The sequence below is a fragment of the Erithacus rubecula genome (genome assembly GCF_903797595.1).
Source record: "Erithacus rubecula genome assembly, chromosome: 6".
Lineage (NCBI taxonomy): Eukaryota > Metazoa > Chordata > Aves > Passeriformes > Muscicapidae > Erithacus > Erithacus rubecula.
This window is the reverse complement of record NC_136688.1, coordinates 15,363,893-15,380,220: the sequence shown is the minus strand read 5'-3', so window position 1 is coordinate 15,380,220 and position 16,328 is coordinate 15,363,893. Positions and strand designations below refer to the sequence as shown.

General features: G+C 37.1%; 1 protein-coding gene across 1 annotated transcript in view; it reads right to left on the bottom strand.

The window, feature by feature from the left end:
• The window catches only part of METTL15 (methyltransferase 15, mitochondrial 12S rRNA N4-cytidine), a 67,754-nt gene that overhangs the window by 1,310 nt on the left and 50,116 nt on the right, over positions 1-16,328 (bottom strand). Inside the window, exons 4-5 of the mRNA XM_079310094.1 lie at positions 7,424-7,615; positions 4,034-4,212 (exon numbers count right to left, since the gene is read on the bottom strand). Of these exons, the coding sequence (XP_079166220.1) occupies positions 4,034-4,212; positions 7,424-7,615 (371 nt within the window). The remainder of the gene's footprint in view (positions 1-4,033; positions 4,213-7,423; positions 7,616-16,328) is intronic.

The window sequence follows — 16,328 nt, the reverse complement described above, 5'->3', positions numbered from 1 at the left end:
AACTTCCTTTAAAGGTCAAGTAACAACTACAACCATGCTCAGAACTATTGAATGAATTAGATTAGATAAATAGATAAATAAAAGAACAGTGACACTGAGGCTATTAGCACAACTAGGACACAGGTCTTTGGAAAGTTCTTCCACTTATCCTGCCATGCCTGTTGAGTGCAGTTTCTTCCTACAATAACCTCCTATGACAATTAACTGTGACATTAATTTATTACTATGAATAATTTATCACACACTGAAGAAAAATTAATTAAAGCCCAGATATATTCTGTAAGTAAAATACAACCCTGCATGCCTCAGTTGAACATGCACAAAGAGCACTGCAGGTCCTTTAATAAAGTACAGAATACTAATATTCAGGACATTGCTAAAGAAATGCAGCCACTTCGCAGTTTTATGCAACCAGACTATAAACAAAATCAAAGACTTACTGGTCTACTGTCAAAAACTGGGATTAACTAACAAATGTAATCTCTGGTAGTTTTTTCTGTCACACTGGCCTTCAGCTTTTTAGTAGAGGCTATGGATTCTGATCTATGTTCCATGGGTGAAAAATCCTCCTATCACTCTTACTCCTGTGGTTTAGTTAAATAAAAATCTGGTTTTGCTTTCTGCACAGGCACATCACTTCTCACCCAGTCCCCTCCAGTTACCAAGGCACTTAAAGAAAATCCTTCCTGGTAACTGTTCAATGCACAAAAACATTAAAAGAAAAAAAATCTGTAAGGCAAGCTTGTAAAATGAATTTAATTCATAAAAACACTACACTTCTGGCTAGATTAATGGTTTGAAATCCCAGTGAGAGAAATAATCATTTTTAGTTTCAGGGTGCCCTGATGATACTTACACTACGAAACAATCTAACAGGTTCACATGTTGAAACGTATTGAAATTTTAAAAGCTTGTGAATGGAAATAGAAATGTGCTGTGCCTGTCAATATGAACTATTAAAGTCCCCAGAGTGTGAGGGAGTGGGAGAGTTTAAAAATGAATTCAGATGGTGCACCTGTTTGCAGGGATTCATCTGTTGAATTAGCACTGCATTTAATAAGTTTCTGTGACGCAGCCAATGTCCTTTTGTCTTGGCTCCTCAGTACAGTGTTAATTCTCACCCATCTGAAATTCAGGCAATATTACAAATTCCAAACTGATAATTAAAGTCTACAAAAGTGAACCAGTCTGAGTGAAATTGACTATACCAATTCAAGTTTTTTTAAAGTTTTTAAATTTCTTTAACATGTCATCATGAACACCTTTCAAGTTAAGGTCAAATGATTACATGATCTCAACATTGTCTTTTAATAGACTATGTATCTAAATAATGTTCAGAATAAATAAATTTAAAAAAATTAATAGACAAAAAGGTATATCATCCCCTGAAAATAAATCAAAATAGACCATTAGTTTTACAGGAAAAGCATATGAAAATAACATTCTAAAAATTCACCATTTTAAATGAGCTTTCCTGCACATGCAGTTAGACCTATTGTTTTCAAACAACTCAAAAAAGACATCAGGAAGTGCTTCTTAATCAACTTTCACACATCTATTCACAACCCTTCAGTTGAGAACTGCTGATTTTCAGTATCCACAGAGCATTCAATGATGCAAACAGCTCTGTGGAAATTACAAACAGTGAGAAGAGCTCCACTGTGCTTTGGGAAGAGATGCTGCTCCCAAGGCTGAACCAAAAGCTCCTCCTACTGCAGATTCCATAGCTCACAGAGATCTTATTTAAACAGACCAGAAGCCTTTCAGATAATATTTATAAACACAAAGGGAAAGACAAATTTTCTAATGGTGTTTTCGTTCCTTGGGTTTTTTTTAAGTGACATCTTTCACTTTTACCTCCCAATCAATTAGGAACTGCAATACATGTTCTAACCTTTTGGGGGGTGCTAGGAAAGACCAGAAGTCCAGCATTCTATAAAAAGAAATTAAATTTTCCAAGTTTAGGTTAATCCAAATCTAGATTCACTGTGATTCTGATTATCAGCTGGACTTTAAGATAAAACATGGGAGCTGTAGAAAATCTGAAGCCATAGTAATCAATAAGAGGAGAAAGAAATATGGAGACCACACAAATTCTCAGATACTGACACCCAGCTTAGTTGGCTGGATTGTTTTGTTTGTGTTCTGGTTCCTACACAAGGGAAAAATAATGATCCTGTTCTGGAAGATAATCAGGCTTGCAAAGAATCTGCAAAATCTAAAATGAAAGATTTTATTATTCAAATTAATATTTTATTTTTTAAAAGACATAATATTTAACTAATATAGGTGATAAATCTTACTCTGGTAAAGTCCTGAATAACTCAGAGCTTTTTTGGGCTGTGCCATAATGAGGCTCTGTAGCTATGGTCTCTGGCACTTTAGCTCTGGCTTATCCCAGTAACTTCACCAAAATAATTTCATGTAAGAATATATATTAATGATAGATAATAAATGAATCAAAATATATCACAATTACAAAAAACTTCCTTAAGGTTTTCTTAATCAGTTCAAAAACTGACAGGATCCACCATAGTGCTTCCTTACTGGATGAATCAAATTAAAATTGGAAGAAGTTTTATGCAAACAGGGCTCAGTGTAACAGCTCTAAAATTGTTACAACCACTTGTGTACTCCAAAAAAAGCACACAACACATGCATATTTATTGTCTTGGCAGATGTGTGCTGGACTCACTCTTTTGGCATGTACACTACCTGCTGCATACCTGACTCCTGGGTCAAGAGGCTCTTCAAATACAGCAGAGAATTTAAAGTGAGAACAAAAAAATCCTTCTCATTGTCACAGAAACTTACCATTAACAAGTGACTCACAAGCACATTAAACATGAAGGGAACTTCAACTGCTGTCCTTTATAAAATAGTATTTTCATTTCCTTAGTTTAAGCTGTGGCACAAAATTATTTCAGAATTACTGAGTTGCTTGTCTATAACACATATCCTAACACAGTGATAGGGTTGCTTCAAATTCTTAAACAACAGTTTTTCAAAAAGCATGAGATATATATGAAAAAGCCCAAAATTATTATTTCAGGATATTGTAATGATGATATTTAAAATGTAAGGTTTTGGGCCTTGGTTGACTGGATATTTTGCTAAAGTATCCTGACTTCTACAAATCCAAACCTTTTGATTATTCCATCATTACATTTAAGTGCTTTAGACCTCCAGTTTAAGTAATAAAAATTTTTAAGAATATCATATTTTTTTCAATTTTTCAACTCTTCAGGATACTGCTAAAATATTTTACACTGTTCTTTAGCAAACGTGAAATTTGGATTAGAATTTTAAAGGTCTCTATTCAAAGTCAGCAGTTTAGTTTTATTCATGACAAGATGTAGTGATTTTCATCATTTGGTTAAGAAAATAAAAACATCCTGACACTACATATCACGTTAATGAAGTGGATTTGTGCCTTGTATTTTTCCTTGCAGATTTTTGCTTGGGAACACAAATGTAAATGTTCTTGATTTAAGGACTGTTCCTGCCTAACTGCATATCCTTCAAGTTGTCTACAGTGAGGAGCAAGGAAGATGAAGTGTTTCAATAGTCTCTTCAGGCTGATCTAGTTGAAGGTGAAGCAAGCCACGTATTGCTTTGTGCTTCCTGATCCTTTAAAAATACAGAATTTATTCATAATTGGAAACTGCCACTTAAAATATTAAAGTACAGAATTTTTAAACTGACAGATGTGACATATCTGATTTTTGAAAGTAGCCAGGATAAAGAATACCGAAGGCTGCTGTCATTCTGTGGCTCGACTTGGCCGACAAAAAGATAAATCGCTGCATGTTAAATGTATTATTAAAGTAATTGTCAAACTACAGCACAAAAAAAAAAAAAAAAAAAAAAAAAAAAAAAAAAAAAAAAAAGAAAAGAGAGGTGACATCAGAGCAGAACAGGCAGGATTAGATCCTGAACGATTCCAAGTACAAATAGATCCCTCTGGGACTTTGGGGATTAATTTATTATATTTTTTCTGTTCTCCCGAGCAGCCCCCGAGGAGGAGCGGTACCTGCCACGATGCTGGCCAGCTGCAGGGTGCGGGTGATGGGGCCGGCGCTGCGCGCACGGACGATGGCGGAGGCGATGGGGCCGGCGCGCCGCTCCTCGCCATAGGCGCGCAGCACGGCCGCCAGCGCCCGCCGCTCCAGCGCGTTCACCGCATCGGCAGCCGTGGGCAGCCCGGGGCACCTGCAATGAGGGTAATTAGTGCAATTAATGACAGAGTGAGGCTGACACACTGCACACACTGCACACACCGCACACACTGCACACACCGCACACACTGCACACACCGCCAGCGCCCGCCGCTCCAGCACGTTCACCGCGTCCGCGGCTGTGGGCAGCCCGGGGCACCTGCAATGAGGGTAATTAGTGCAATTAATGACAGAGTGAGGCTGCACACACTGCACACACTGCACACACTGCACACTGCACACCTTGGAGAGTTCACACACACACTCACACACACTGCACACCTTGGACAGTTCACGGCATCATCAGCCGTGGGCACCTGCGGCAAGGACGGCAATTAGTGCAATTAGTACAATGGGTCAGCCTTATTGACAGAGTGAGGCCCCACACACACTCACACTCACACTGCACACCTTGGAGAGTTCACAGCATGGGCATCTGGGGATACCTGCAGCAATTAGTGCAATTGGTCAGCCTTTATGGACAGAGTGAGGCTCCACACACACTCACACTCACACTGCACGCCTTGGAGAGTTCACAGCATCAGCAGCAGTGGCATCCGGGGGTACCTGCAGCAATTAGTGCAATTAGTGCAATTAGTGCTACTGGTCAGCCTTTATGGACAGAGTGAGGCTGCACACACACTCACATACACTGCATGCCTTGGAGAGTTCACAGCATCAGCAATTAGTGCAATTAATGCAATTGGTCAGTCTTTATGGACAGAGTGAGGCTCCACACACACTCACACACACTGCACACCTTGGAGAGTTCACAGCATCAGCAATTAGTGCAATTAATGCAATTGGTCAGCCTTAATGACAGAGTGAGGCTGCACACACACTCACACACACTGCATGCCTTGGAGAGTTCACAGCATCAGCAATTAGTGCAATTAATGTAATTGGTCAGCCCTCACTGCCAGAGTGAGGCTCCATGTGGGAGTTTTTCTTGGGTGGACAGTTATCAGGACAGACTCAGGAGCTCTCTATATTCTGGTCTTGAAGTTTGTAGTTTATTGGTAGGGCATGGGCAAAGGGTCCTGCTAAGAGCTGCCAGCCACAACTCAGAGCGGGACAGAGAGAAGAATGAGAGGGAGAGTAAGAAAGAGTAAGAGAAAATAAGAGAGAAAGAGCATAGAGCATTGAGAGCCATTTCCCATTTACAATACAATAAGTATTCTTCTATGTTGAATATTCTAATTTCCACTAACCAATCTACTACAAAATACTAATTTCCTAATATTTGCATGCAACCTATAGGAATCACTATATTACCACGTTCTATGGCTTTCTTATCGATAAACCTTATCTCTAAATCTCTTCTGCCATTTCCTCATTCAACTCTGTGAAAACAGCCTGCACCTTTTAAATCCCTTCTCCTTGCTGGCCTACATGGAGTTTGCTCCTCAACTTCAATTACAACAGCTTTAATTTCCAAGTATGGTCACAAACTATGACGAGAATAAATATATTCCAGTATCATGCTAGGATGGAAATTATGTGTGTGACCTTTCTACTTAGCCAGCTTTAGAATATAAACTTGCCTCTCAGGGGTTCATTTTAGCCACCTTGCATCATGTGTTGTTTTCTAGAACTGATTTCAAGGATCTTTTCTTTCACGTCTCCTGTTATGGAAACAATTGCTAATGAAGATAATGAAATATTAGTTTTTACAAAAAGGCATAAGAATACACATAAATACTCTGCTGAGGTAATAGAAATGACACAGTCATATAAATGACAGAACTTCCTACAGTTTAAGCAGTGAAAGCCTTCAATCTATATATCTATACCTCTGTCACATTGCCACTGAAATAATTCAAGGTATTACATGAACATCAGCTACGGGTTTACTAATCAGAGAAAACATACAAACTACTTAATTAATTCTCTTCTAAATTCTCTTCTCTTTCAGGCATTTTTTACTCCCCTGCAGTATCTTACAAAAGATAACAAAACTTAGAGGCAAGTAGTATCATAGCAACAACCATAGTAAGGCTTTTGTTATGCCTCAGGTATCCTTTGTTCTTATGCTTCTGTTCTGTGTTTGTTTTCTCATGATGCATCAGATTTATATTTAAGCCTGGAGTTCAGATTCTTGAAATCTGAGGACTGAATCCCAGGAGAAGCATGGGAGCTCCAGAAAAAGCAAGTATCATGAAATTTGCTGTGTTAAAACTTAACATTAATATGGTAAGCTAATTCCTTAGAAACTGAGGCTTCCCATTGGCTCTTGAGAGAATGAAAGAACAAATGGCATTTCTTAAGACTTCATGCTCATCAAAACACTGAGAAAAAAAATGTCATTCTCTGTCATGTAATGGGTCATGCAATTACAGCCACCATCCATACAGACAGATCTTTGGTTGCTCATGCAAAAAGAAAAGTGCTGCAGAAATACATCAGGTTGTCTGAAGATGAAAAACGCTCCATAAGTGGAAATTATGATTCCACAACTGATTTTCATGCTCAATCCAAATTTAAATACAGGTGATTTACTCAATAACCATTAATTTGACAATTAAGTAAGCCTGATGTGCCTCCTACACAAAGAGACAGTTTATAATTTTGCTAAGTAAAACTTAAATATAATGGCAAATGGGCATGGAAGCATCATACTAGCATGTTAGAAGCAACTAGCAGATATAATGGGTAGGATTTTATTTATTTGTTTTTATTATGTTCCTTTTGCAGAGAAGCAACTGGACAAGATGGTCATTGCACACAAGAAGGATGCTGCTCCTCTCCTGAGGGAGCAGCTGAACCTGCTCAAGTGAAGTTTTCACAAATAGCAAGTGAGGCAGAAAAGGAAAGGGACTGCAGTAAGAAGTTGTGAGCCTGCAGATCAAGTACAGGCAGAGAAACTGTGGAAATAATAGACCTCTGAAAGAGGGATGCTCCTGTGACTGTATCCATACACTGCAAAAATGTTCCAATTGAAAGGTACACTTAATAAAACATTACTGGTTTAATTACTCATCACTGGAACCTTCCTCTTATTTCAAAGAAGGCAATGACAATAACCAGAGCTGAGCACTGAGATAGAAAAAAACGTTTCTGGCAAAAGAAAGTCGGGATACTCATGCAAAATTAGATGCCATTGTTTGATGACAAGAATTCTTCATTCTAAGAGGAAAGCAAATGCACAGGGGTTGCTGAGCAGACAGATTTTGACATTCAGAAAGAAATACTCCATTCTAATGTACCTGTCACCGTCCATCCTCATGTCCAAAGGTCCATCCTTCTGCAGGGAAAAGCCTCTTTCAGGTGTATCAAGCTGCATAGAAGAGCAGCCAGCATCCAGGAGAACACCATCCAGAGTCCCTGGCTGAACCCCAGATGAGATTAACAAAGTCTCTGCCTGGCTGAACTGCCCTAGAAGAGGATGGACCTGTTTCCTGTAAGAAAGTAACAAATAAATAAGTTTAATTATAACAATGCCATCTCTCCCCCTTGCCTGGCAGGAATTAGATAACAGCACTCAGCTTGTCTCAGAAGAAATAGGGCTATTCCCAAAGTAATAGTTTATGTATTTTCATTGTCAACATTGAAAACTGCTCCAAACCACTCCTCAGTGACTCCTACTTTAACTCTTTACTCCCTCCCTGCTTGATCTTAAAGAAATGAAAAACTGGCAAAAAATTATTTTTTTCAGTATGCAGGACACCTTTAGCAGGAATGTCCTGACTACTCTGCTCAACAGGGCCTTTAGTCAAGCAAGGCCAAGGTGCAGAAAAGAAAGAACAGATCTTGGACCTAGGGAAGCAGACAAAATGGAACAGGAGTGAACAATCTTGTGATTAATATTTACTCACCAGGAAAAGAATTCCAAGTTCCTGCTGTGGAACCAAACACATTTTTAGTGGCATTTGTCATTTTAAAAATAACTGGGAGAATGAGGTGCACTGAATCATAAGCAGCTAAAACATTTAGTGTATTTTGGATTTAGGCACCTGATCACTGGAGTGAGTAGTTTAACATGCAATTTTGTGCTCACTGCTGTGTCTTAGATTTAAAGAGGTTGTTTCTTAACATTCCCACACTGACAAGGAAAAGAGGAATGGCAAGGGAGAAGACAACACATCTCCACAGGTTTTAGTCACTCTGAGCTCACCCTGGCAGAGACCAAGAGGTGTTTGGACAATGCTCAGGCACAGGATGAATTCTTAGGGTGTCCTGCCAGGAATGGGGTTCAATAATCCTGGTGGATTATTATTATTATTCCAACTCAGGCTATCCAATAATCATATGATCTTCCAATGCTTTCTTGGGTATCTAATCCCAAACTTTTGGGTTTTGCCTACATATAAGGTGACACACAATTACACAATTTATTTTACCTGTCTCTCAAAACCTCAATGAATTTCACAGACTTAGAAAGATCAGTCAACATCTTGCTGCATTTTTAATCAGTACCTGCAAAACAGAATGTATTTCTGCCCATTACAGAAAGTGGAATGTGGAGAGAAAAGTTTCCATTAAAAGGAAGAATCCAACCACATGGAAGAATACTCAGCTACACAATGCTCCCCTCATTAGAGCAGAACAAATCCACCTACCAAACAGCACAAAACCTGGGAAACTGTGTGAATGAAGAATTTCCATGAGGGATATCATGATTGCACACACAATTTTGAATTGATTTCTGTCCAGCCCATAACTGAATACAACTATTCAGCACAAGATCTGACAGTTCCTGAAAAGCACAATGATCCACTTAAGACACTTTAACCAATTTAAGCTATATACTTATTTAGTTGTGAGATTGTATTTCTTCCTCAGTGTAATGAGAGGGATTTTCTTGAAAATATGTACCACTTTTACCAACTGGTTTCTATCTTCATGACTCATGCAAATGAATGAACTTTAAAATTCCATATGTGGGAGATTAAAGTAAATGAGACCTGGATAAAATATAAATTACCATTGTCCAGTTCCCCAGCAGACACTAATTCAATCAGTAGCTCTGAAGCTCTACCAATTGATCCAAAAAATTACTCTGAACAATATTTATTTATTGCTAGAAAATTTCTTACATTTCTTTAAACAAGTCATAAATATGGGGATAGCTAAGATGCTTGTCGCAGCTTTTGATTTGTGATCTGCCAAACTTTTGTGATTAGCAAAGGTTAATTTAAAAAATTAGTAAATTGTAAGGAAGTAGAAATTTACTCTTTGGTAGAGAGATGCTTCAGGTGGAAAACATTGAGGAGGTTGCAAATTAAAAAAAAAGATTGAAAAATGATGAAAAATTATTAGGTTGACATTTGATGTCAGCCTTTCAGCTGTGTGAAACTGTAGTTTCTGTATATTCTGTGTTTGTTATGCACTGGCATAATGTCCCAGAGTGCCAATGGTGGGTACAGGCACCCTGTTGGATATAAATTCTCACTAAAACCAGATGCTTTTTCTGAGGCTATAATCCTATATTACACTGTGCAGGCCAGTTCTCTGAACTCCTGTTTCTCTGTGGAACAGAAGACACAATTTGAAGCATCTTGGCTATCTCACACACTTCAATTAATCAAACCAAGTACACAACGATGAAAGATTTATTTCCTAATGAAAGAAAATACAAATATCAACTCTTATCTTGATGGGATAGTAACAATTATGATAGTGATGACAAGGACTGATCTACTAGATTATAAGCATGGAACATTTATTTAAAATAAAATATTTTACCAAGAACTAGGAATGTTTATTAGAAGATAAAGAAAAGAAGAGAAAGAAGACTCTTCCCTAGTCTACCATTCTTAATGCCCATATTCAAATAAAGACTGGCTGTTACACACAGGATTTCTCATAATATTCTTAATTTACCTTCAACTTGCTTTTTAGGTTTTTATTTACTTGATCTGTAAATCCACTTTCCAGAAAAATCTCAAATAAATAATAAATAATAAACTGTTAAATAGTAAACTATGTTTAAAATTTTATTTCCTACAATCACATGCCTTCTGCTCTACCCATGCATTCAGAATTCTTCCCACTTTCTTTTTCAGTCTTCCAGTGTTTTCTTTGCTCAATAGAGGATTTATGTTCTATGACCATACTAACTTAGTTTGCAAATCTATTATCCTTTCTGTTTTAATATATTGCTGCTTAGTGGAAAAAGCAGGAAAGGTAAACCAGGGAACATCTGTAAACAGCAAGAAAAAGAGCCAAGCTTATAGTTCTAAGAAGCCTGAGATGAGAGAGCATATCAAAACATTAGAAAACAAGAATAAAAATGGGGATTTTCATCAGGTCTTGGTAAAACCTTCAAAAGCTGCTAAGACTACAAAGAGCTACACAGAGAGTATTGTAATCATTTTAGGCAATCTTAGAAGGTTCAAATGTGACTAAACCAAATTGCCTTGCTTAAGGTGAAAATATTTAAACCTAGGACTTGAGCAGCATTTTATATATTCAGAATCTTTTAGAAACATAAAAAGCTACAAAGAGCTTTTAGCTCCTCTCTTATAAATCAAGAAACAAGACTTGTAGGGTTTAATATTTAATGACTTGAGGATACCACATAGAAAGCTAAGATAATTTCAGAGACTATGGTCTGAGGATGTAAAAAAAGCAGAAAACACCTATCACATTAGCTCTCATTGGGGGGTGTGTATTGGGTAATAGCATGGTAGTTTTTCCATGAATTCCCAACTGCTACAGACAAGCAATCTCCAGCTTCTCAAAATATTCAACATGCTCACTCCCTCTTCAGTAATCTTGACATTCTTCAATAGAAACATATAAAAGATTTTAAACTAACACTGGGAATATGGACAATCTAGCTATTTTAAAAAGAATAAAAAGTTATTTACAGCAACTAACTTTATAGATTTTCTTGTGCAACAACTTCAGAAGCTTGCAGAAATCTTGGGAAATAACACAGTTGGAAAATAATATAGAACCTTGGGTTCAGGTGCTTTGTTCAGGTCATAACACAGTATTTTATTATATTATGACACACAGCACAGTAATTCTGCTAGACAGGCCTTGATCCACACTTCTTAACTACATGAAAGAGCAGAATGAGAAAGAGTTCAGTGTCTCCTAAAGTATTTCAGGCTCTGCAGGTTTCAGTTAATCTCTGGTATTCTGCAATGCTTTATAAAAATATTGTTTTTCTTTTACTCAGCTGAGAGGGATCCACATATGAAAAAAGTAAAGCATTAACACAGCTTCAACAAAATAAATAGAATCTTTTCTCTCATTTAATTTCTCTCTACTGTCACAGACATTGACATGATCATCAATCATTCAAGTAATTTCACAGAGATGTACAATGATGCTTTGATGATGCTTCAGCATTTTTTTTATGTATACATAATAACACTCGGTCTTGATGTTTCACTATTGCTCCACTTAAAATTTCTATGTATAAACACACAGCAATCCCCTGTCAGCAGTGAAAACTACATTTTACTCAACCAGAATAAATGGTTCTTCAGGAGAACAGAAAACAAAGATTTTTTTTTTTTTTCAGCTAACTCTTGGCACTGCACATCAAAGAAGGAGACCAGCTGGTACTTTGATCCAGGAACTCCCCTGGGACTGGCACAGACCTGATGTGACACAGGCTCACCCCACTGAGGTCACTCAGAGCTGCAATTTTCACTCATGGCTGCACTGCTTCAGGCTCACCTGGAGCAATCTATGAAACATTCTGGCCATAAATCCCTGGAACTTTCAGTATCCACCCTGGAAATTGTGTGTTGCTACGCCTCGGTGTAATGCTCCTCTCAAAAAATGCATCTGAATATCTGCAAAAATTTTGACAAAAGGAAATTTGGGACGGTTTTCACTTGGCAAGTGTATTGGTTTTGCATGGCCTGGTTATTGGCAGCACAGGGGGCTCATAGAAAGGGATACTGAGAGGAGCTGCTGGAAGCTTCCACCATGTCCAGCAAAGCCAGTCCCTGATGGGTCTGGAGAGGGACAAAGCAGGGCCAAGCAGGGATGATGTCAACACCTCTGTGATGGCATATTTAACAAGAAATCAAAACAAAGGCTGTGGTGTAGTTTTAATTCCAGCCAGACAAGAGGAACAGGTGAGAACATGTGAAGGAAAACAACATAGAAAGAGGAAGGTCAGCAAAGAAGGAAGGGAAGGAGGAGTTTCTCCAGGCTCTGGAGCTGAGATTGCTCTGCAGGCAACATAGCCTACATAACCTAATGTGTTTAAACTGCATCTTTTCACCTGCTGCCTTGTAAGTTCTGCAGTTCTCCAGAACAAGCTTCATTTTTGCTGCATTAGGTAACACAGCCTAACCAAAATCAACAGCAATCATGCCACCAATTTGCTGGCTTATTTTGGTAATTTATGAATAACTAAGTTGCATGCTCTACCCACATAACCTTGTGGCAATGCACTGGTGAAGTGAGCTCAGAAATAAAATTTCAATAGCTTTGAAACGAGATCAGAGTGACCCCTATAACCAGGCAGAAAAAGCACCAGAAGATTGCTTTGCTTCTACTACTCATTCTCTACACAACTTTACCTTGTTAAATTTAACTTGTTGCTTCTATATTTACAAACTCTGGAAAATTGTTCCAAATTATGAAACACTCAAAATTGAATCCGTATTTGCGACTCAGAGCATTTCAATCTGATCTTGGGAAGGAAGTAATGTGCTTAATCCTACCAAAGGCTGTAACAGGTATATGCATACTGAAAAGGTAGTGTTTTACTAGTCCATCAGATCAAAACTCAAGAAAGTCATGATTTCCAAATACTGCACATGCAAAGTTAGGTTTATCCCTTAAGATAACCTTAGTTGCAATAGTAAGCATTTAATTTTGGAAAACTACCCAGGTTACACAGAAGAATACAATACTACCAACTCTAAGAAGGCTTTTGATTTAAAATGCTGTCTTAAAACACAAGTAGGCAGCAATCCACTTTCCCAGTGACCTTGACTTTTTTTCTAGTTTAAAAATTCCAATTTCAGAAAGCAATCATAAAAATAAAGCTAGTTTGCTCAGGAACCATGAACATCTTGCTGCTCTTTCCCATCAGGCAGAATTACACAGACAATTCTATATTAAATTCTAATTCTGTAACTTCATTTATTAAGTGCCTTGTAATAAGAGCTGGGAAACTTAAATGCATTTCACCAGTGACTATCTTGACATTCAGTGTTTCATGTACTGACATTTCTACTCCATACAAGTCATGAAATGCTGCATTCAAATGAACTTCCCTCCTATAAAATGAACATCCAGAAATTGTGCAAATCATCTTTTAAGTAAATAACAGAAAAAAATTCTTCTTTTTTTTTGACTGAAATTCCCTAGTCTCAACAATGTTATTTTTTTATGCACAGAGACATGCAGTCTAATTACTTGCCACTGCAGATTACAACATAAAGTGTGAAGTTGTAAGTATTTGGAGAAGTAAGAAAACTTTCAATTGAATGTTTGCTCCTTAAAATACACATACAATTTTAAATTACTGCTCTGTTTCTCTCTACTGGGAAAATATTTTCAATGGAGATACATTAAAAAAATTAAAAAAAAAAAATTAAAAAAGAACAAAAAAGCACCCCATTTGTTAGACGAGCCAACATCCCGAGGTTAAAAAAAAAAAAAAAAGGTGACAGTCAGCTTTACCAAATATAAAAGTTAACAAAACAGGTACAAAATCAACAGTTAAAAAGACACCATACAGAAGAAGTAATATGTAAGTATACAAATGTGGCAGACTATGAGAAAGAAGCTGTTGCAAAACTCCATCTAAAGTATAATGAGACATCATCCTTACAAATCCACAAACACAAAAAATATTTGTTTCTAACAAAGTTTCTAACCTGGAAGGGACAATGTCAGTCTAGCTAAATTTGTTGTGTGCACCCCAGTAAGGGATGGCAAAGTTCCTAGAAAATTACCAAAGAGAAATGTGATGAGTTCAAAGCACCATGTGTGAAAATATGTATTAAAGGGCCTGAAGAAAAACTTTGCATAACCTGGAAACTCATCATCTGGACATAACCATGAAGATATGCAAGTCAGAAGTCTTAATTGGAATAGAAATTAATTAATGGTAGGACTTCATTCAGAGTGTGGTGTGTCATTATGAGAGTCTTGTATAAAAGAGAACAACTCAAAGTGGAACTGGCACTGAGGAGCAGAATAGGATGAGCAGAAGTGAGAGATTATGAGAGGATAAAAAACAATCCCAGACTTGTTTTGCATACAAAAAAAGAGTATTTTAAATGCCAAGGAGTGAAAAGAGCTAAGAGATATTAATAAACTATTAGTTAATTTTCTTCAATTAAAATTAAATTAGGTAACTGCTTTAACTGGAATTTTTTTTTTAAGTTTCATATAATGAAAAATTAGGCTCTGGAATAGCTGAACACTGCATATAGAACTCCTAATTACTTTAAAATAGAGCACAGTGAAAGAGATTAAATTATGCACTGGCTTATAATACCATGCAATTAGATTCAGTGATGTAGAAGTCTCTTACAGCATGTTTATATTTGAACAGCTATTGTAATTCTCCATTGAAAAGTTCACCCTGAAAATGTTTACGTAAACTTATCAAGACATATACACATTACACATTTTACATGGGTATAAACATACTCCAGCCTAAGAATAACTTACCCCTTAGGTATAAACGATTCATTTTATTTTTAGAAATCCCTAAACTGAATGCATAAACACAACATTGGCACTGAAAAAGCTACTTTCTCTAATTTTTCCCAAAACAGTTACTGGGAAACTTTCAACCAAATATAACATTGATACTGACTGGAAAATGGTATTTTCTGACAGAAAACTCAAAAAATGCACTGCTCTCAGATAAAAATTTTCTCAGTATTTTTATTTCTTAGTTCAGAAGATGAGAAAGGAGCTTCCAAATCGATTTGCTGCCACAAAAAGATAATTAGGATCCCAAGATCAACGACTTTTGATCATTATTGGAGGAAAAGTTCAGTAGTTCAAACTTGCTTTTCCATAGGGTGCAATAAAATAGTCTAAAGTCATTAACTTATTTATATAAAAGGAGATAAAAATGAAACCCCTAAACAAAACCCAACTTACTGTGGTGCTATTTTTAAGTATAATTCTATCTAGAATAAAGAAGAATGGGCACATCTAAGAACATTTTAACCTGCTGCTCCATGCCCTGGGACTCTAGGCTGCATTTCTCCATGTTTATGAACACTTTTCCATCTGTTTTGTACAGTAGCTGATTCCTCAATTAGACAAGTACTTTCTATTATGTTACTACATTTATTAAAGATTAATAAGTAAAATAATTGCAGGTAATTTTTACATCTAGATGAATACCCTTCCAGGTGCTGGAAAATACACAGCATGATCTTGACAACCTTCAGAAAACAACCACAGCCTACTTCAGATCTATTTAAACTGAAGTTTTCCAAAACTGCAATTAGGCAAGAATCCATTCCAAATGCTCAGGCTGTTAGAGAGAATTTCTTTTTACTTAGGAATCACAGAACTAGGTAATAATTTGCAAAAGAGAACTCAAGAGCCCTTGTAGCCCAAAGTTCAGTGCAGACCTAATTAGAGGGGTTCCTCAAGGCCAGGTCCAGTTGAGCTCCCAAAGATCTCCAGGAAACCTCTTCCATACTACCATCCATTTTCCCACTGTGACATCTAATTGGGATTTCCTGCCTTTTAACTCAGACCTCTGAAATTCCAGGAGACTCCAGCTCTGTGGCAGCCCTCCAGGCAGGTGAAAAGCTTCAGTGCAGATTGTTACAGTTACTTAAGCCTTCAAAACTACTACAGATCCTGCTTTAATTTTTTTTCCCTAGAATTACCAAGACAAACTTGAAACTAAGATAAAGCAACTGTGTATTTAATCAAATTATAAAACAACTGCAGTTTGACATACCCCTGGAAGATTCATTCCTAGTTGTATTTTGTCACATAGATAGCTAAACAGTTACTCCTGAATCATTTACATATTTACTACAAGCAGACTCATTTTCCATATCAGGCTATTCATTTATGACTTAGGAGTTTTTGATGTTGGATTCTTGGCAGGATATAAAATAATTGCTCATCATTACCTGAGGACATGAAAAATTAAAGAATCAAGCTCTAAACACAAGCTGGTTTACATCTCAGTATTTCTGCACA